Source organism: Trifolium pratense, linkage group LG2 (assembly GCF_020283565.1).
Source record: "Trifolium pratense cultivar HEN17-A07 linkage group LG2, ARS_RC_1.1, whole genome shotgun sequence".
NCBI classification, from domain to species: Eukaryota; Viridiplantae; Streptophyta; class Magnoliopsida; order Fabales; family Fabaceae; genus Trifolium; species Trifolium pratense.
This window is the reverse complement of record NC_060060.1, coordinates 6,070,851-6,092,813: the sequence shown is the minus strand read 5'-3', so window position 1 is coordinate 6,092,813 and position 21,963 is coordinate 6,070,851. Positions and strand designations below refer to the sequence as shown.

Below are 21,963 nucleotides of genomic sequence, written 5' to 3'. Positions count from 1 at the left end.
ACGGTAGGTGGCCCGATAGCGGAAACCTGATAACAGGTGGCCCAACGGATCGGGGAGAGGCTCTGATACCATCTTAGAAATGAGTATTGGGCCTAACTCAACCTTACAAAACCGGCTTGTAAGGTGAGGATTGCCTCTAGTATATAAACACTTAGTCAGGCCATATCTCAACCGATGTGGGACTCTTAACAGACGACAAAAGCTGAGCACAAGGACAGTGATGATTGCAAGAATCCATGATATGCAAGTGATTGTTGCAGCAATGGTGGAGTATGGAAAATAGTTTCATCATGCATGGTTACATATAGTCGAATAAACCTATCATCAGCCATTGCAGTTGACGAGAAGAGAGAGTGAGTTTGAAAGATCCTTCTAATTTCTCATCATCATGCATATGCATGCATCATCATTCATCAAAGATGTGTGTGTGTGTGTGTGTGTGTGTGTGTGATGCATGATTTGAATACTTCATTCCATGCATGTGATGATCATGCTTCAATTTGAGTGAATTGGATGAGAGGATTGAAGATTTATCCAAAAGCTGAGCCCACCCTTTTACTTCACAACACGATGAACCACATTCACACACTACCACAAATTTCATCAAAATTAATTAATGATCTAAATTCACAATAGTAATAATTTAATCAAGTGCACTACTAAATACTAATGATAAATATATATTTTCTAAAAAAAAAATTAAGGAAGAGAAGCTACAATTAGTTTAGAGGAAAAAAAATATGCACATGGTAAAATAATATCTATCAGAGTTATATTTTTTGTCATGTCATCCCACTTTTTTATATAACATGAAAAAGTAAACCATGTGTCAAAAAAAAGAAAAAGTTAAACCATTTTTATTGGTTGTCAATATAAAATAAATTTGCGCTGACTATTGGTTGTCACTATAAAATAAATTTACACCGACAATGCATGTCCTCTAAACTCATTAATCAATGTCACACTAATGATCATACTTAAAAAAGTATCCAGGCAATATTGTAATTTGCAAGAATAGTTTTTATTTTAAAAACCTTTTATATAAATATTGAATATTTTTAGTCCCTCAAAATTAATAGTCCATATAAAATACAAATAGGGACTAGCTAATTTATCACTAATCTATGAATACTAAGTATAATTTCTATTGATAAGAGAAAAAAATATATAATTATCACAACACTTAAATAGAGTTGTATAATTTTTCACTCATTTGTATGAGAGACCTAGTTTTCTTTCTCCTTTGTGGCTCTAGTGAAAAAAATTTCTTGTTTACAACAGTGACATTTATTGTGGGACTATGGCGGAGGATTAGTCGCCTTAAGCATATAATGATTTAAGTACTAAATTAAACACTTTTATTTATCGACTCAATGTGAAACTCCTAACGGATTTCCTTTCAAATAACCATTCACTTGGTCAGAGGTAGTGTTTCTTTGACCGATTACATTATTGTCGGAGTTGCTTATTCTTCTATTCGAATACTTTTATTTATTTTTGAATCATAATGTTAAAAGAACTTGTCACTCTTTTCTGAGTTGCTAAATAGTTAACATTGTTGAGAATAATATGCCTAAATATCTTCTGAAGATCTTAGATTTAAATATTATTTAGATTTATATTTAAAATATGATAATATTAGGTTTTATGATTTATATTTCTATTTAGAATATTTAAGATTTGTTTAGAATTTATTATAGGATTAGTTTTGTTTTAAAAATATATGATTTGTTTTTTATGTAGCTCTATATATAGAGCCATAAGCATAATGAATAAAACAAGAACTTTAGTATTCTTCATATAACCCTATATTTGAGGAGAGTTTTCTCCCTAAATTTATATTTCACCAAATTCCGCAATACAAAAACACAAAAAACCATATCAGTGGCATCCGAGCCAACGTTCATAAGGACCTGTGAAGATGGATTTTTCAAAGGTTGCTCCTCCGATCTTTGATGGAGAAGACTATGATCTTTGGGCGGTGAGAATGGAGGCATTCTTAGATGCTCTAGATCTATCGGAAACTGTGGAGGATGATTACGATGTTTCTTCGTTACCAAAAGATCCCACAGCAGAACAGATGAAAACTCATAAAGAAAGAAAAACCAAGAGGGCAAAGGCAAAGACTTGTTTGTTTGCAAGTGTCTCACAAACCGTCTTTATTAAAATCATGACTCTCAAAACACCAAAAGAAATTTGGGATTACCTAAAAGAAGAATATAAAGGAGATGAAAGGATTCGAAGCATGCAAGTTATGAATTTATTGAGAGAGTTCGAGTTGCAAAGAATGAAGGAGGATGAAACAATCAAGACATACGCTGATAAATTATTGGGTATTGCTAATAAGGTACGATTACTAGGCACTCAATTTTCTGATTCCAGAATTGTGGAAAAACTCCTTGTAACGGTACCTGAAAGATATGAAGCCTCTATAGCCGCCTTGGAGAACACAAAAGATTTGAGTAAAATCACTCTGCCAGAAGTGTTACATGCATTGCATGCACAAGAACAGAGAAGACTTATGAGGGAAGAAATAACTATAGATGGTATATGTCTAGCAAAAGGTTTTGGAAAGAAATACCAACACAAACCATGTCCTCATTGCAAAAAGGATAATCACTCACCAAAGAATTGTTGGTGGAGGCCTGATGCAAAATGTGAAAAATGTGGTAAATTAGGTCATATGATGAAGGTATGCACATCACAACAACAACAAGGAGATGTTAACATTGCTCATGAACAATATGAAGAAGACCAGGAACTACTACTTGCAATCTCAGGTTTTACAACCAACAAACCGTCAAAAGAATGGCTCATTGACAGTGGTTGCACAAACCATATGACTTATGATCGAGATCTTTTCAAAGAGCTCAATAAAACTTCTATTTCCAAAGTCAGAATTGGGAATGGAGAACAAATTGCAGTAGAAGGCATTGGAACAATTTCAATTAAAACTCATGCAGGTATGAAACAAATTTCCAATGTTTTATATGTTCCTGAAATTAATCAGAATCTTTTAAGTGTTGCTCAGTTGTTGGAGAAAAATTATAAAGTGATATTTGAACATAAAAGTTGTGTGATTAAGGATCAAAACAATAAGGAAGTGATCACATCTCAGATTAAAGGCAAAAGATTTGTTTTAGATTTAATGAAGAATGATCATATTATTGAAGAGAAAAAAGAACTTAAATTCAAAGAAGATCGCGAAGATACAGGTATTTTGAAGAAATTTCAAGTTAAGGAGGAGAATAAATATGCTTGTGAAAAATCACCTAAAAGTCATAACAAATGCAATGTTTCTACCATGAAGTCCACAAGGCACAAAGATGCTAAAGCTTGCGATAAGAAGAAGAATCAAAACAAGAAGAATAATTTTTCAAGAAGCTCAGATTGGATACGCACAAAAGATATTCAGTCAAGGAGGAGTGTTGAGAATAATATGCCTAAATATCTTCTGAAGATCTTAGATTTAAATATTATTTAGATTTATATTTAAAATATGATAATATTATGTTTTATGATTTATATTTCTATTTAGAATATTTAAGATTTGTTTAGAATTTATTATAGGATTAGTTTTGTTTTAAAAATATATGATTTGTTTTTTATGTAGCTCTATATATAGAGCCATAAGCATAATGAATAAAACAACAACTTTAGTATTCTTCGTATAACCCTATATTTGAGGAGAGTTTTCTCCCTAAATTTATATCTCACCAAATTCCGCAATACAAAATCACAAAAAACCATATCAAACATTTCCTTATTGAGTTTCTAGTTTTGTTACAATTGGTGAATGTGGTTTTATTTAGTTTTCCTATCTGTGTGATCTTTTGAGGCATTAGTAACACTGGTTGAAGCACAAGAAATACCCTTTGAACCTCTCTTCAACATTGGCTTTTGGGGTTTCTCCCGAGTCATCTCGTGGAAACATTAATGCACTTGTACCGGGAGATTCTGGTGGCAAACAATATTATCAGATGAAGCAGTCCTCACCGGAACGACCGGTTCTGATGGCAAAATGGTAGAGAGATACCGAAGGAGCATCTGTCTAATTTGACTAAAATTCTTTCGATCGTTTGGCGAAAATGTGTCGAAAAATTCAAGCCCTTCAATTTGATTGTACCCCTTAGCCACAAGTCTTGCCTTGTACCTCTCTATGCTACCATCAGCCTTGTGTTTGATCTTAAAAACCCATTTGCTACCAATAGGTTTGATATGAGCAGGTGAATCAATAATTGACCAAGTACCATTTCTGTGTAATGCTTCCAATTCAGAGTTCATAGCATCAATCCATTCATTAGATTTACAAGCCTCAGTGTAGGTCTTAGGCTCAGTAGTATTTGAAAGAGACACAGAAAAAGCTTTATGACTAGAAGATAAATTTGCATAAGAATAAAAATTTGAAAAAGGATAAGGTGTACCTGAGATGATTGATGTAGCTGATTGAGAAGAAGAATTGCATACATAATCAAGAAGATAAGAAGGCACACGTGTCTGTCTTTTAGGTTTGGTTGATTTATCTGGAATGTTAATAGCAGTGTCAGAGTTATGTATGGTTAAGTGTGGTTCAATAACCAAGTGAGAGTCAAGGATTGGATGTTTAGTAGAATGGAGATTATGATTGAGGTTATCTGGTGTAGGAGTAGGTGGAGCAGCATTAAGGTCAAGCTTGGAATCATGTGAAGAAGGATAATAAGACCAAGTGGATGGTGTGTGTTTGGTTTGATAGGGAAAGATATATATGTTCATGATGAGTAATGTTTCTGGATACAAAAATGTCCCTATTGTTTAGATCAAATAAGACAACACCTTTCATGCCTGCCTTGTAACCCAAGAAAACACACTTTCTAGCTCTAGGAGCTAGTTTTGTTCTATGATTTTGTAAAGTAGTGGCATAAGCCAATGAACCAAAGACCCTAAGAGGTGAAGAAATATGATTGATGATAAAAACTGCATGTGTGACGGCATAAGACCAAAACTATTTTGGTAAATTGGATTGATATAATAAAGCTCTTGCGAAATTTAAAATATGCTGGAGTTTGTGCTCCACTCTTGCATTTTGCTGGGGAGTTTTGAACACAACTAGTTTGGTGAAGGATTCCTTTGGAATCAAAGAATTTTGATAAGAAAAACTCAGGACCATTATCAGTCCTAACACATTTAACTTTTGTTTCAAATTGGTTTTCAATCGTATTTATGAAAGTTTGAACACATTGATTAGACTCAATTTTGGTTGGTTTGTATAAGAATTAACCAAGTGAACCTACTGAAATCATCCACAGCAGTTAAAAAGTAAGAATGGCATTTGGCCCCCATATATCAAAATGAATCAATTCAAATGGCTTAGAAGCCTTATTATTACTAAGTGAAAAAGAAAATTTCTTTTGTTTTGCAAAATGGCATAAGAGACATCCTAGAAGCTAAAATGTGACCTAATCTTAAGTGCCACTTAGGGGCAAGGCCTTTGAGAGGGAAATACAAATATTCAACCTTGTCAATGAAATGCAATAAACACATTGAACTGGAGGGGAGCTATCAGCTATACTGTAATTAGTTTGATAAAAAATTAGTTACAGATTATTAGTAGTTAGTTACAGATTATTAGTAGTTAGTTACAGATTATTAGTAGTTAGTTACTGTTATTAGTAGTTAGTTACTAATAATTAGTTTGTCTTAGTTCAATAAGTTTGATAAAAAATTAGTTACAGATTATTAGTAGTTAGTTACTGTTACTGTATAGCTTAATATATAAGGCTCAAGTCCTTCTATAATGTAATTGAGAAATTCATTTTTACACATTCATCAAAATAAGAATGAGTTCAGTTTCCACATTAATCCTCTTGTCAATAATTTTCCCTTCCATTATACAAGTGTATGTGTGTGTGTTAGTGTGCTTGTCCCGCGCTTAAGCTGTGCTATTGCATAGGCACAGTTTGCGCCTATCAAGCTTGTGCTTGTCTTGCGATTAGCTTATTTTGTTATGCTTTTTTTGGTGTATTCTTCTGTTGGATTCCAGTTCTTGTGTATTTATTGTCCCTGAAAAATAACTTAGATAAAATGCATGAGATGTGAGATATTGGTATGAACTTAGTTCGAAGATAAGGGATTATTTATTTTCAAATGGAAAGTGATTCAAAAGTGCTAGGGGATATGGTTACAGGAAAATGCCACATTAACGGAAACATTTATTCTTTGAAGAGAAGGAGAGAAGGTATGTATGCGCGGAAATAGCAGTTGCGGTGTGTATGTGTGTGGTTTATAAGGTGGTTCTTTCTATGTTTTGGTGGTTTTGGTCCTTTCTGATTTGGTTAGTTACTGTTATTATAGTGGAGAGAGTGAGTTTTGGTGGAGAAGAAAGAAAGAAATAAGAGTTTGAGTTTCTTTTGCTCCTGATGTTGCAGTCAATGAATTGAAATAAATTACTAAGTTCCTATTTTATATTACTAATACATGTAACGTTTTGTGTCAAAAAAAAAATACATGTAACGTTTAAATACCACTTTGCCCTTCTACCTATCTCTCAATTCCAACTAGTCTCTAATTAATGTTCTTTTATTAACTACAGATATCCTTTTCACAGTAATTAATATTAATAACTAGAACATCGACCCGTGCGGTGCACGGGTCTAATTAGCTGTAAGATATATAATGATTAAATAATATATGATAATTCCAATAATGTAAGGTATATGAAAAAAGTTGAGTAACATTAAACGATAGTTCAATAATAATTTTGGATAAATATTCATACAAAGAAAATTATGTTATATTACGAAAGACTTCCTTATAGACCACATTCGAAGTCTTAGTCGTATCTTCACCGTCGTCATCGATGATCAATATTTTTAATCATTTTCTAGAAGTAACTCTTGAAATTGCAACATACAACTGACCATGTGAAAACACTGGCGATGAAAGATATATCCCAACATGCTTTAAAGATTGCCTCTGACTCTTATTAATAGTCATCGCAAAAGAAATCATTATAGGAAATTGTCTCCGTTGAAATTTAAAAGGAATTATCACGTCAGATGGTGTCAGAGAAAATCTAGGTATGAAAACCTGATTACCAATATTACTTCTTGAAATAAATTTTCCTTCAAGAGCACGTTTTCCCAATCTCGTAATTAGGGGTGCTCAAATCCAAACCAATCCAAATAAAAACCGATAACCGATCCAAAAAAACCGAAAACCGCAAAAAACCGAAGTTTTTTGGATGTGTTTGGATGTTCTTTTGTGAAAACCGCGGGATCGGATCGGATTTCGGATTGATTTCTTAAAACCGATCCAATCCGAACCAAACCGCATACATATATTTTAATATTTATTTATCTTTTTATTAGTATAAATATATATATTGCATTAACCTTTTTTATTCATTTTAAATTTTGTTAATACTATATGTTAGTTTAATTTAATCTATTTTTTTTACTTTTTATATGTTTCGAATATAATTGGTAATTGTCATTCCAAAATATTAATTTTCAATATATTATATGTTATATTTTACATCAAACTTAATATTTATTTTGTCAAAAATGTCAAACTATTATTTTGTAGCGTTTTTTATAATATTTATATTTATTAAAAAAAATTACAATTTATAATTTGGATATCCAAAAACCGATCCAAATTAAACCGCATAATATTGGATCGGATTGGATCGGATTTTGTTTATTTGTCATCCAAAACCGAACCAAACCGCAAATGAATTTATTTTTGGATCGGATGAGTTTTTGCCTCAAAACCGATTCAAACCGAACCGCGAGCACCCCTACTCGTAATAATAAATATTGTTCCATTGCATAATCCTAATTTTTAATTCAAATTCCTTAATAACATAACTGGAACTACAATTTTAAGTCTCAACTTGTGATTTAGAAGTCCCGACGTAGAAATCGTGTTAAAAAAATCGGGAGTATGAACATCATCCACTGTTTGACCGTCTACATTTTGTGTGAGTGTAGTATCATAACTCAAGTATGTTTTTTCTTCACCAGAAATTAAATCCAACATATAATCATTTATTGTGTCGACTATTGAATTTTTAGGAGCTAGTATAGCTCTATTTTGGAAATACGTTATATCGTTCATGTTTTGTAAAAATTTGGGATATGTGCTTTCAACGATAGAAGCAAGAGGATCACCTGAATTTGGAATCAATAAATCTGATGGAATGTCAAGTTCTAAATCATCGTCGTTTTCATCTCCAATTTCCCCATCGCCAACACCCAAAACCCATTCAGAAAACAATTTTCTTTGTTCAACGTCTGCACTCGAAATACCACCGAGAAGCCTCATGTTTTTACTTAATGTTAAAACTTCACAAAAAAATTTTAAGAACCGAAGAATTAATAGTAGCATGAACAACTTCTGGCCTTGTACCTTTGGGTATTACTGGTAGAATTTGTCTAAAATCTCTGCCAAAAACAACTTTTCAACCGAAGGGAATGTGTTTATTGTTTTTTATCAACAGACTTGAGAATATCTTTTAAAGTTCGATCAACAGCTTCGAAACAGTGTTTGTGCATCATTGGTGCTTCATCCCATATAATGAGGTTTGCTTTTTGTATTAATAGCGCCAAAGGGCTTTTAGGAACTATGATACATGTTGAAAACTCGTCAACATTTAGAGGAATACAAAATCTTGAATGTGTTGTTCTACCGCCAGGTATAAGCAATGTAGCGATCCCACTTGAGGCAACTGTTAAAACTATCTCACCTTTTGAGCGTAATGCGACTGACATGACCCTCCAAATAAATGTCTTCCTTGTACCGCCATAACCACAAAGAAAAAACACACCATGTTTGTTTTCGTTAAATCTTGTCATGATTGTGTCATATACTTTATGTTGCTTTGAAGTCATAGTTGACATCAATCTAACATGTTCCTCAGCTAATGATTGTTTGTTATAATTCAATTCGTCGTGTATTAAACTATTTTGTATATCAGGAACTAATGATGTGTCTGCTCTAGGCATTGGAGGATAATCTTTTAAACTTTTCCCACAACTACGTAACATCATCTCAATATCTCTTAGTGCATATTGTATCAATTGATCATCGGTTAATATTAAATCTGCAATGTTAAAATCAAAATAATGAATGTGATTAGTGACATGACTATAATTGTGTTTGGTTGTATTGCAAAAAAATTGATTTAGCAGAATTGAGTTTGATAGATTTGATTTTGGTTAAAAGTGAGTTAAACAGAATTGATTTATGTTTAGATACATTAACGTAAAAATAAAGGGTATTTATAAAAAATATCAATTCTTTTTCCATTAATCTTTTTTGACAAAATTCTTTTTCCAATTTTAAAAAACTACAATTTAATAAACTGCATAATAAATAATTTAAAAAGTGATATAAGTAAGGTTACATGAGACATTGAAATGTGAAAGATGGTTTTTTTTTTAATAGATTTAAATATTGTTGAAGGTGTTATAGTATGAGAATATATATATAACTTTTCAAATCACACGTGATAATAACTTTCCAAATCTCACATGATAATTATTCTCTAAATTTATGATCCAGTAGAAAAAAAATCATTGATCAGGAAAGACATAAAAATATTTCGTGATGAATAATATAGTCAACAATAATTTTGATATGATATACTTTTAAAATTGATGGTGCTTATCAATTATTGCACATAATTTTAATCACAATTGGTATACTTGCCATAGCGGTTAGAAATATTGCCTTGCATTGAAGGATTGCGGGTTCGAATCCTAGTCAAGACAAAATTGTATTATTTTTTAATAAAAATTGCATTATAAAATGGAGGGAAAATGAGAAAAACAAATTAGGGTTTAGAATTTGCTTATGTATAGAAGCTTATAATATAAAAGATACTTGTATACTATATATGCGATATCTTTTCATGATTATAGCTAGCTAGTATATAGTATTGTTTTTTATAGTATGTCAGTCTGGATACATACATCAGCGATTTGAGCGTTCAGTTGACAGAGACATCACATTTTATATGTAAGGTTTAAGGTTTGAACCTCGAACATATCACTTATCCAATTTAAAGGTGAAAATTTTAGTCACTAAGTCTCAGATCACTTGTTTCAACCGAACTTTAAATTAGATGTGAAGTTATAATTTATAAAGTATTATTGTTATAGTTGTTGGAATTTGGAATTTAGTGACTTAGTTACCAACAAAGATGGATCTAGCTTTATGTTCTACATGAGAAGTGTAGGAAAGTCTACGAGGAGCTATATTGATAAGTCATTCATAAATGAAAATAAATACTATATAAGTTAAACTATAATAGGGAGAACTTGATAAGTCATTTAAGTGAAAATGATTTTTGACTAAGTAATATTTATCTCGTGATCGAACTTTGTATTATTGGGTCTCATTCTCCTGAAAGGGTTAAAAAAAAATATAAGTTAAAATGGACGTGATGTTGTTGAGTTGGGACTGTTTTGGAACTTCAATTTTGCAAAAGTTTTCATACAAAACATCTTTGTTCAGTTTTCATGCAAAACTTAATCGTGAGACAAAAACTCCATGCTACCTCATTTGATGTTTTGTGCATTTTAGTATATTGGTGACTCTCGTTAAAGCTTGAATCCAATTACCTTGATGAAGACTTGAATCTAGAAATTTGAGTCCTCCAATTTATTACTAATATATTAAATTAAATTACCATCTCTTTTTTTGTTTGTTGGCCGGGTCTCTTTTTAATGGGCTTAGTAAGTAAAGCCCATCAACAAGAAAATGAAGAAAAGCCTATTAACCCGAAACTATGGCTATATATAAGCTCTCTATGTCATTGCAAACTACCAAACCCTAATTCCTTCATCGCAGCCAAAACTTTTTTTTGAATCTTTGTTTTCCTTTACTATGGTTTTCTTTTTCAATAAGCTCTATTCTTTCTTTCAATTATACTATCATTATTTTTCTTTCAATTGTTTCACTAGTTTATTTGATTCTTGTTTTATAAATTTATGATATAATTGATGTTGAATGATGAAAAAAATCAATCGGATTCCCATTGATATTTTCATAAATGAGATTATAACCAGCTACTTCTGACAACATCATGTTCATATTTTAATTTTTTGTTGAATAGAGGAATGTATTTTGTTATGTGTTATACTACCTCCCTCCCTAATTATAAGACTATGTTTGACAAAAATTACTATTTATTTACCTTGTTTTGATCGTATTTTTTTAATAATATATAAATGTAAATATTAACATATAAGATCTTAATGATTATTTTTAAAATATTAAATTTTTATAATTTTTACTCTTAGACAATCAAAGATATTAGTGATCACAAATTGTGCATACGTGTCTTATAATTAGGGACGGAAAGCAGTATAAATTTTGGGCCAGTGATGCATGAAAATATTTGCTACTCTTGATGGGTTTTTCCCATTTGATGATTTTTTATCCACCAAGATCTCTGAGGCTCTTTATTTATTTCTTATTAACTATGTTGGTGTTTTCTGATTAACTAACGGGTTAATACAAAGTCTAATTTTTTCTTTAAGGATTTGATATGTGATTATTCTACTTTCCACTTATTTAATTTTTAATTTTTTTAATTTTTTTTTAAAATCTGTCTTTACAAGTGTTATATTTGTCATGAACATTTGGACATTAAACCATCCTTTTTGGACTACAACAAGTGATCCTAGTGATTTTTGTTCTTCGTTAACCCTCAAACCTCAAAAATGTTTTCCATGACAAACTTTTTCCTCTAATGTTTGTTAATAACCCGTCATCAAAGTAGAAAAACAGTGTTGGTTGAAGCTTTTTAATGATTTCAAGGATTTTATTGGTAAAATAGGTGTAGAAACTTGTTTGCCTTATTTTTTCTAATAAAATGTTTGACATCCTTAAATCATCAATCATTAAAATCTATGATGAAATAGTCTTGGCAAGGTGAAAAAACTACAACTTTTATCATAAAAACTTTGATGCACCAAGTTTAAAACCATACATTTGAACCCTAATGATCCACTTATAATTTTATGTACCTTGCTCCGGTTCAGCAGATTTAGCATGAGAGCTCTTCCTCACATAGTTTTCTTGCAGTGGCTTAGGTATTTGAAATGAGAACCGCGAAAGATTTACACCATACTTTGGATTTCCAATACTTTGTGTCAGAAGTAAACCGATAATTCATGTATAAGGAATGTGCATAAACTTTCTCTTTCCCCTTTTAGATTCCCGGTAAAATATTAGTTCTCGAAAGTCTTCGTTTCGCAAACTCTCAAAATTGTTGACCAAGCAAGGTCGCTGAGAACACTAACGGAACACATTCTAATTCCCATTGAAGCTAGTACCTTATCCTTGACCACCATTAGCACAGCTTCGAAGAACCTCTTTTTTTGACTGTCCACAACTACAGAAGCAGCTGTTCATTAATTTTTTGTTTGGCTACAACGGCTCTCTAGAAGATTTGCTCGGGGCTGTTCACTTTAACTTGCATCGTTCAATTGCAGAATCGTGCTTTGCTACATTGACTTAATATAAAGTATAATAAAGTATAAATGTGGAAAAAGTTGTGGTATTTAGTGGGACTCATTTGAGAGTTTTTGATGAGTTGCATGGATATTTAAGAAATGTAATTTTGGTTTTAAATAATTGGAAAATGTGAAATAATATAAAAAATTAAATGAGATCCAATTTTGGTTTTAAATAATTGGAAAATGTGAAATAGTATAAAAAATTAAATGAGACCCATTTAAAGAACTCAAGTGGGTGTTATAGGGAGTGAAATATAAGAAAGATGAAAGCCAATGTTCAATGATAATAATGACAATAGTTCAATTAAGACACTGTAACTTTCAATGGTAAAGCAGAAGCACCACAACATACTTCTGGACCTCTACCATTCTTGCCTGATGGTGCTACATAGTATCTGAAATATTAATTGGCTTATCAATAGCCCAAATCCTACTGCCATCCTGAGAAATATCCTCCGGATCATCACAAGATACATCAGGTCGCCACTCACGAGCTTTTTCACAAACAAAAGGTTGTTGAAGGATATATTCACGTATTTCTTCATATTTTTTCGGCTTAATTAATAAAATGGTCCCTTAAAGACATTTTTGGTTTCAGATTGGTCCCTTAAAGAAAAAAAGGTCCAAATAGGTCCCTTAAAGAAAAAAAGTCCGAATAGGTCCCTTAAAGACATCTCTGTTAATCAGTTTGGTCCCTAAAAAGAGGTCTAAATAGGACCAAACTGATTAACGGATATGTCTTTAAGGACCTATTCGGACTTTTTTTTCTTTAAGGGACCTATTTTGACCTTTTTTTCTTTAAGGGACCAATATGAAACAAAAAATGTCTTTAAGGGACCATTTTACTAATTAAGCCTATTTTTCCTTTGTTGGAATCAACCTCCATTTAAAACACGAAGCACATTGAACAGTGAATGCACCAACTGCTGGCAAAACTCTAGGAACTGAACTTGGAGGTTTGCTTCGTGGACGCGGCAGAGGTTTACACTGAAGAGGATCAGGGGAAAGTTGAATTTGTGTCGTCGCCATTTGAATTTATCCAAGAATGTGCTTTTGTGTGATTAAAATTTCACAAGGCCTGTTTTTTAACCATATTAAGGTTTATTATTTTATTATTTCTCTTATGCGTTTTTTGAATGTATCAGGTGCTAGAAATCATTTATAATCTCATTATCAAATGTAGAAAGTGGTAAAGGAATTAGATTTACCAATTTTGATTTGATTCAATCCTAGCTCTCAGCATAACTGAACCAAGTTACTAAATTAGAAATGTAAATCATAAAAGTCGTAGCTCAACAGAGATATATTTATTTTATCAGCAATGCTATTTGTCGCGAACCACTTTTCATGAGAATATCGCGAATCCACATTTTTTTTATTAAATAAATAAATATTAAACAGAAAAAAATCCCATCGTTTTATGGACAGAAAAAACAAAAACCACAGAAAGACCACCGTCATCATGTACATGACCTTAGAAAACTAGAAGAACAAATAACCATAGTGAGACCAACAATGGTGACTATAAAACTCCACCGTTAAACAAGATAATAGAGCAGCTCCGATCACTATCACACCTAACTATGTATACTTCCGACGAGCATCCGCCCTAGAAGAGGTGAATCAATCTCCTCTAGAAATTGCTACCCAGAAATCACTTTATTGCTCCAATCCAAAAGCATGAAACGCTGCTATGGAGACACAATCAGATTGTGCAATCCAAAAGCAAATAAAAAAGCCCAAATTTCAAGTTTTAATGGTAGATAAGGTTTATAAGCATTAATATTCTAATTGAGAAGCTTGATAGTACATGGGAGGTGAGTCTGATTTTTCCGATGGCTGCAGCTGCTATGAAACCATCATAGGTGAGGTAGAGGAAGAAGCCGATAATTGCCGGGGAGACCAGAACGTAGTATTTATTTTTTTTGAAAAATAAAACAATTAAGCAAGAGAAACCAATTGCAATATGACATGTAAGCGACACATCATTCGTGATATATTTGTGAGCTTGGTCTTCGCTGTATTCAGCATTTTCATTATTTTATTATCAACTCAAATTATCTTTTTTTTGTCTCGTCGTATTGTGTGAACTTTCTAGCTCTGCTCCTATTGTTAAATTTATTAATTTTTTTTGTAATTTCAATTTTTTTTTTTTGGTTTATAATTTCAAATATCTTTCTTACTGCTAATCTTTGAATAGGCTAGAAATCCTAATCCAAAATTCAGTCCAAACTGTGTTTACATATGGGTGGGAGCTACAATAGCTCATCTTTATGGATGCACCCAAACCATGCACCATTTACAAATGATACGACCCTTAAATAATTGTGCAGTTTACCAAAGGAGTGGTGACCATTCAAATGCACTCTCAATCAATGCATTTAGCTATTCCTTGAACGAGTGGTGACCTTTCATATTTCCAACTTCTACTTTCACCAATAATAACTCAGATTCTACTTTGCTTCGAGACCATCAACTTCTACAATATCGTAGTTAAAACAATGCCTTTTGTTTTGTTTAGTAATCTCTTCGTTGGATCCAAACAACGCTGAGGCACAGAATCAATCCTGGCAAGAGTTCTGGAGTACACTCTAGTAGTATCTCCTTATGAACCTTTGACCCAGTCTGGCAAGAGTTCTGGAGTACACTCTAGTATCTCCTTATGAACCTTTGACCCAGTCTGTCTCTTAGCAAACCAAAGTTCCTGAATTTATTGTAGCGCCCTCTAATGGCTGATTTGTAGTACTATTATGTTACTATCCGTGGGGCTTCTTTATTCAAGCTGCTGAGCTTTTTTGTTTCAAACAGTTAAGGCATAAAAATATTATAACTAAAATCTAGAGTCGAAATAAACATTTCATATAATAATAAAACCTAGTGTCAAAAACAAAATGGAGAATACTCGGCATAAATATGCATGTCAACTAATTGTAACAGTAGCTGTCTAGAAAACAATACTTGTGCACCCAAATTGCCTCAACCCCCATATAAAGTAATTTTGCATGGCTTAAGACAGAAAAACAAATTTTCTGTCAATTAGGTTTAAATTTACAAAGTTGAACATCAAGTAAATCTCCTACACTCCATTACTTACCGTCAGTGACAACCCGCTAGTTTCCATCAACTTGTCTATTATCTTTTGTAATGCTGGAGCGCTCACAACACAATCTTTATCTGTAAAGCAAGACCTACCTTCTTCAGCTGCCTTACAAAGCTGTGGATCTAAAGGAACCTTACCAAGAAAGGGTACATCCATCTCATTGCACATTTTAATCGCTCCACCACCACTACTATCAAATACTTCACTGCAGGCAATTAAATTCAGCATTTCAGGTGCTTTTTCTCTCATATATTCCGATATCCACTCTGTAACATCTTTCATCTCACCATCATCCGTAATCTTCATAAACTTTAAATTTGAGATGGGCTGGGACAGACCACTCATATTCTCTACAACCCCAAGAACTTTCACTCCAACTTTCTTGCAAAAATTCACTTCTTTTTTCACATCAATAAGAGAGACTTGTTGAGGAGTAGTAACTATGATAGCACCATCTACATTAGCGGCATCTAGGCATTGAACAATTGAAATGTGTTCATCTGACGTTCCAGGTGGAGCATCAACAATCAGAAAATCAAGTTCACCCCAATAAACGTCTTTTAAAAACTGCTTGATAAGCCCATTTTTGCGAGGACCTCTCCATATAACAGCTTCATCTGGATTAGGAAGCATGAACCCAATTGACATGACCCCAAGATTAGATTCCACATAGACAGGAGACCACCCAAGGTTGCTCTGGTGTATCTCTTGACCTTCTAGGCCAAGCATCTTTGGGATGCTTGGACCACAAATATCAATGTCAAGAAGACCAACTTGAAAATCCCTTGCAGCTAAAGCAAATGCCAGCTGGGCAGAAAATGTGCTCTTGCCAACACCTCCCTTTCCGGACAAGACCAATATCTTATGTTTCACAGTAGCCATTCTTTCTGCAATGGCAACCATATCTGCAAAAACAAATGAAAAATACAATGTGACCAAAATTCTAAAACATGAAGGAAATTCAATTGCTCAACATCAAGGTAAAAATATATCAAGAAAGCAGGTATTTCCACTTTGAAATAATGGAAAAATAAAAGGATTCAGTAAGAATATTTCTAGGTTCTGAAGTATTGAGGTTCAGAGGAAAAACATGCACATCAAATATCTTAATCATCTTTCAAACTCTTAATAGGAGAGAATGCATTAAATAAATCATGTCTGGCTAATTCTACAAGCCTGGTGTCGGTGGAAGCGTGATGAGAGACCACTAAAATGTGAGATGTAATTCAGTTCATAGTTGTTAGTGACTCGTTGATTGCATAGCATAGATAAAAAACCACTGTGTCCCTCCTTATTCTTTATTCAGTTTGTACAGACAAATGCATGAACACAAAAACATGATGGCAACTTGACAAATTGAATAAATCATCAACAGTACAGAAAACAATACCCAGCCAGTATCGAAACATAAATAAATAAGATAAAGGTGGAGAGTAGGTACCAGGGTCAGGTCCTTTAGGAGCAGTGGCACAAATTTGCTGATTTGGGCATCCTTCACATGCATCAGATTTTCCAGCAGAATCAGACTCAGGACCTGGGCAATCTGTAAATACAACAAACACAAAAATCATATTATTCATTGGAATTATTATTATTATTATACAGTAGCAAAGCAAAATTCCAACACATACGTTCGTTGGCATCCTGAGGTATATCTCCGTTTTCCATGGAATCTCTTATTTTCTGTTCAAGAAAAAGGAAAAACAATAATCAATTATTTATTTTAGGGTTGGTTTAGTAGTAGCAATTAACCAATTAGCATAAAAATACAGTCAAATTCATATAATAGAACGGAAAATCATCTAGTAGTAGTAAAGCAAAGTAATTAACGAACCTAAGAACTGCGAAGGGGCGGCGCGGCGATAGAAAGAAGAAGAGATAAACTCTGATTGTAGAAGCAGTCGCACGGCACTAAAGAGAATAATTAGGGATTAAGAAATTAAAATCTTCTTTTATTATACTCCCTCCTTCCCATTTTATATAACAACTTCTTCTTTTACTAAATGCACTATGGCTTGTTTTTACTAATAGAGAATATAAATGTAAATTGTATGATTTATTTCAATGTATATTTTTTAAAGAATCACAGTTTACAACAAAACATAGGAAATTATTAAAATAAAAAAGAAGGGCCAGACATAAAACTAACAAAAAACAGACATAGCTTTAGATACAAGTTACAAGAGAATTGAATGATATATATCACACAGCAACAACAAAAATAAAAATCTAATTTTTATTTTATATATAAAGAAAAGTTTCAATCTGATCTCATTCTGTTGATTTGATTAAGAGCAGGCTGCAAAATATTGTAAAGAACCCAAAGAATAGCTGGTGCTACCACAAACAACAGAAGCTGACCCCTATTATCACTACTACCAGCTTCAGCAATTGCAGCTATTTCACTAGCCATTGCATCTTGTGGTGACAAAAACCCTGAAGAAGCTGTTAATCCACCAAGACCCAAACCAATGATAACCCCTTTATCGTTACGCATTCGGTTGATTTGGTTAAGTGCTGGTTGAAAAATGTTATAAAGAACCCAAGCTATAGCTGGAATTAATGGTAACAAAAGTGCTAAACCAAAGACTCTGTCCAACCACAATCAAAAGGGAACAACACAATAAGAATACAATTCCGACCATTTACCGTGAGTTTAGCTCAGTTGATATAAACATCATATATATTACATGCAGAAGTCAGGATTCGAACACTAAACATTTCACTTATTCATCTTTAGGAGAAATTTCTAGTCAATAAACTAACGGCAAAAAAAAAATACAATTCCGACCTTTTTCTCTTGCATCACACATAAATAAATAATAACCAAATTAATTTTTTTTAAAATACTAAATATAAAAAAAATAGATTTTTTTTTCTACTTCCAGCTTAAATCTTGGTCTTTACATACAACTAGAATGATTAAAATGTTAAAATATCTACATTAAAAATGTAAAGAAGAAATGTTAAATTAAAAAAATAGACAAACCACTGATCAGTTATAATTAAAAAGCTCATCAACAACACAACTCAAGAAAGCAATTTCTTTTCTGGAAAAAATCATGCTTTTTAAAGCTCCCCGGGGTGAAATTTACTACTACCTTACTACGTGCTAAGGGAGTTAATCTGTTTTATAATCTGAGTTCTCATTACATAATTGAAATTGGGTTCCTATTACACAAGATTCTTAAATTTAAACTAATCATCATTTCACATGTATTAACAACAATATCAAATTAATAAAATAATGAAATAAAGGTATAACACATGGCTTTAACTTGTTCAAATTATTGGCTCTAACCTCACATGTTCTTTTTAACTGAAAGTGTTCAAATTGTAATCAATACTTGTATTTTATAATATTAATCTGTCTAAATACATTTAAAAAACAATTAGCAACTATTTGCTAAAATACTTTTTTTCACGTCATTAATCTTGACCTATGATGCACGGGTACTCCTCAATTTGAGGGAAAGTACCTACCGGTACCGGGTACATACATACATGTACCTTAAATTTGAGTGAATCCTATGCTTCATCCTTCAAATACCTATTCTCTTATGGAGTACTTATACTTAGGGTAAAATTTCTAGGTAATGCTTACACTATCTACCCTAGAATTTAGAGTATAGATTAAGCTGGAAATAGAATACGTGAATGATCTATGAATGCTAAAATCGAGCACAAAGCAAAGCATTGCATGAAATAGATATGAAAGGGAAGCAGTTTTCCAGCTAAGAAACTTGATTTCTTCATTCCTTCCTAACACAAAACAGAACATGACTTGAACCCTAATTCCTAATTTATTTATTTATTTTTCTTTCCATTGAACCCTAAATGGTAATTATCCTCCACAGTTAAAGTAAAATGAAAAGTGAAATAAGAAACTAACCGGTTTGGTAAGGAAGTTGATGAAGAATAAAAAGATGAAATCGGCGTGGGGTTTGAGAGATAGAGAAGGTAAAAGATGAGTTCTGCGACCGAAAGCGAAGAGATAGATAAGGGAAGGAGCTTGGAATTGGATTAGCAATAGTGTAACAATAGTGGTGTTTGTTAGTTTTAGGGTTACCTTCAAATAGTGAGATGTGTTGCCAGAGAGAACGGCCGGAGACGTAGTGGCGCTCAGAGAAGGAGAGAGGATAGAGGCAGCAGCGTTGGTGTCGTTTTAGGAGAAGGTGAGTGAGTGCGCAATTTAACAGAAACCGTGCGCAATTTATAGGTTAGAGATGAAGTAGGATTTGGGCCTAAAAAACAATTAGTTAACCCGAACCATTAGTTTAGGACTTTAGGTTACAAATTGAAAAAAAATAATAATATAACAATATATAAAATAGGTGAGTTTGGGTTGAATTATCTTGTTAAGCATTTTGATAGAGCTACTAAGTTATCCTAATTAAGCTTGCATCAACTTTTGCAAACCCTAAACCTAACCAAAACTTGCAAATTTATCTTGGACCAAATTTAGGAGAGACTTTAATTTCTGATTTTTGTTAGTTAGGGGCATTTTAGGTTTTTTGATGTGGTGTCAAATTTTTAGATATGGGTATTTTAGGTTTTTTCATGGCACATTCATTTCTTATATAGATTGGTTTATTATTATAGATATGAATTTGTTATAGTTACAACGATGTACAAAAAAATAAGATAGATTAGATAGAAGGAACTAATGAGCAATAGCATGTGTTGTTCGAATGAATTTAAATGAAAACTGAAAAGATAAAATTTGAGAATAAGATTGCCTGACCTGCGATGAGATGATTCGTTTGTTTGAGATGATGGAATCTCAGTTACGCAGAAGAAGAAGAAGAAGAGTGGAAGGAAGAAGCAAAACAATGAACTATACAGCAGCGGCTACCTGTTTGGTTCCGCGTTTCAGAGTATCAAATGCACGTTTAGATGGTCAAAACGTGATTTTGAAATTTACAACCAAAAAGTGATTCAGTTGAGCAAGCGTGATTCTACTTGAAGCTACCTTTCCAAGCTTCTGCGTTTGACGGAATCAATTCTACACAAAATCAACTTGATTTATCCCTTTAAAGATCATGGCAATTTGGTTGTTTGCAATTCTTCACTCCCCTGTTTCAGTGTTTGTTCTCACGGTTGCGGCATTATCACTAGGTTAGAGGTGGAACAATTGGGCTTTAAAAAACTTAATCACAAACTGTTATTTTTTATTTCTTATTTTGAGTTCTAGTATTTGATTCACAAATGTTTTAATTCAATTAGTCAAAAAAATGTTTTAATTCAATACCCATTTTAAGTTTTTTTTTAATTTTATTTTTGAACAAATCCATTTTAAGTATTTTACTTCCTCTAAGCAAGCTCACGGGAACTATACTCACTTTCTTTTCTTATACAAGCAAACTTTCAATTTTTTTTGTATAGTTACATTTGTTTTTAGTTTAAACTCTCATACACTTTCTTATCTACTACTAATATATTAAAGTCTATTAATACCAAAATTACTAATTTATCCTTATTACTTTTAACCACGTTGCAAGTTTTATATACTTCATTGTAATTTCACTAAAAAAATATAGAAAGAATATAAGATAAATACAATAAGAAGATAATATGCTTAAAAATAGAAATAAAACAGAACAATATATTTATGCTTAAAGATATGAATAAAAAAAAACTACGGAAAGAATAAATGAATATTTGCATAAAAATATAGGTGTTTTGAAGATTAGTTGCGGGAAATTTCTATCTTTGGTTTCCTTGCCAAACATTTGAAGCGTTTGATCCTACGAGGAATTGAAACATAGAGCTTCATTGTATTGCAATGCTAAAATTGGCATTTGGCTTAATTCTATTTTAGAATCACTTTCGACTTTAGTTGTAAGCGTTAGAGTCCAATGAATTAAAATTAAATAAAACTCATAATTTGATGAATATGTTAATCATGTTAATCAATTTCTTCATATCTAAAACAAATAAAGAAAATCCTAAATTATCAACAATACTAAAACGTTCTTCATGTTTTGGAAAATTTCGAGGGCCTTAGAGCATGTTCTCTGCATCGAAAATTATCTTCCAACACATGTTTTGCAATCTGGCATAAACAGTATATTTTCGAAAGTTGCATGGTGAAACCCTCCCTACCTATTTGGTTCATAACTTCCAAAAACAATAATTTGTTTTTATAATTTTTTTTTCCTATGCTGGTAAATTTCCCCGAGTGTTCGGATTGTAACTTCTGAATGGCACTGAGGTTAATTTTGAACATTTGAAGGGTCTAAGAGCAATGTTCAAAATTAATTGTTCAAATTCAAGTCATACATTTTTTTGAGACATGTTCCGATATATTCAGACTATTTATCATCTCTAAATTAACACAAGAATTCATTTTTTGTG

The 21,963-nt window shown here is 32.3% G+C and overlaps 2 protein-coding genes and 2 non-coding genes across 7 annotated transcripts; 2 read left to right on the top strand and 2 right to left on the bottom strand.

The window, feature by feature from the left end:
* Positions 1 to 10,986: 10,986 nt before the first annotated feature.
* LOC123912025 lies at positions 10,987 to 11,066 on the top strand. Its single transcript, XR_006810880.1, has one exon. It is a non-coding gene; the product is annotated as a small nucleolar RNA R12 (small nucleolar RNA).
* A 295-nt stretch (positions 11,067 to 11,361) lies between these two features.
* LOC123911986 lies at positions 11,362 to 11,445 on the top strand. Its single transcript, XR_006810841.1, has one exon. It is a non-coding gene; the product is annotated as a small nucleolar RNA SNORD24 (small nucleolar RNA).
* A 3,899-nt stretch (positions 11,446 to 15,344) lies between these two features.
* Positions 15,345 to 19,796, bottom strand: LOC123906597 (cytosolic Fe-S cluster assembly factor NBP35-like). 4 transcript variants are annotated; one of them, XM_045956540.1, is made up of 5 exons: positions 19,676 to 19,755; positions 17,441 to 17,517; positions 17,238 to 17,289; positions 17,048 to 17,149; positions 15,345 to 16,511 (listed from the first exon to the last, which is right to left on the bottom strand). In XM_045956540.1, the coding sequence occupies exons 3-5, from the start codon at positions 17,272 to 17,274 to the stop codon at positions 15,583 to 15,585; spliced, it is 1,068 nt and encodes a 355-aa protein (XP_045812496.1). In that variant the 5' UTR covers positions 17,275 to 17,289; positions 17,441 to 17,517; positions 19,676 to 19,755; the 3' UTR covers positions 15,345 to 15,582. The 4 variants fall into 4 exon arrangements, with proteins under 4 accessions (XP_045812496.1, XP_045812494.1, XP_045812497.1 ...); XM_045956538.1 differs by lacking the exon at positions 19,676 to 19,755 and adding an exon at positions 19,499 to 19,642; XM_045956541.1 differs by lacking the exon at positions 17,441 to 17,517 and having other exon boundaries at positions 19,676 to 19,796.
* On the bottom strand, positions 17,441 to 19,799 carry LOC123904050 (photosystem II core complex proteins psbY, chloroplastic-like; the record flags this gene model as incomplete). Its single annotated transcript, XM_045953745.1, has 3 exons — positions 17,441 to 18,197; positions 19,499 to 19,580; positions 19,676 to 19,799. Coding segments are annotated over 3 exons (537 nt in total), but the record flags the coding sequence as incomplete, so codon positions are not given.
* Between the last annotated feature and the right edge of the window lie 2,164 nt (positions 19,800 to 21,963).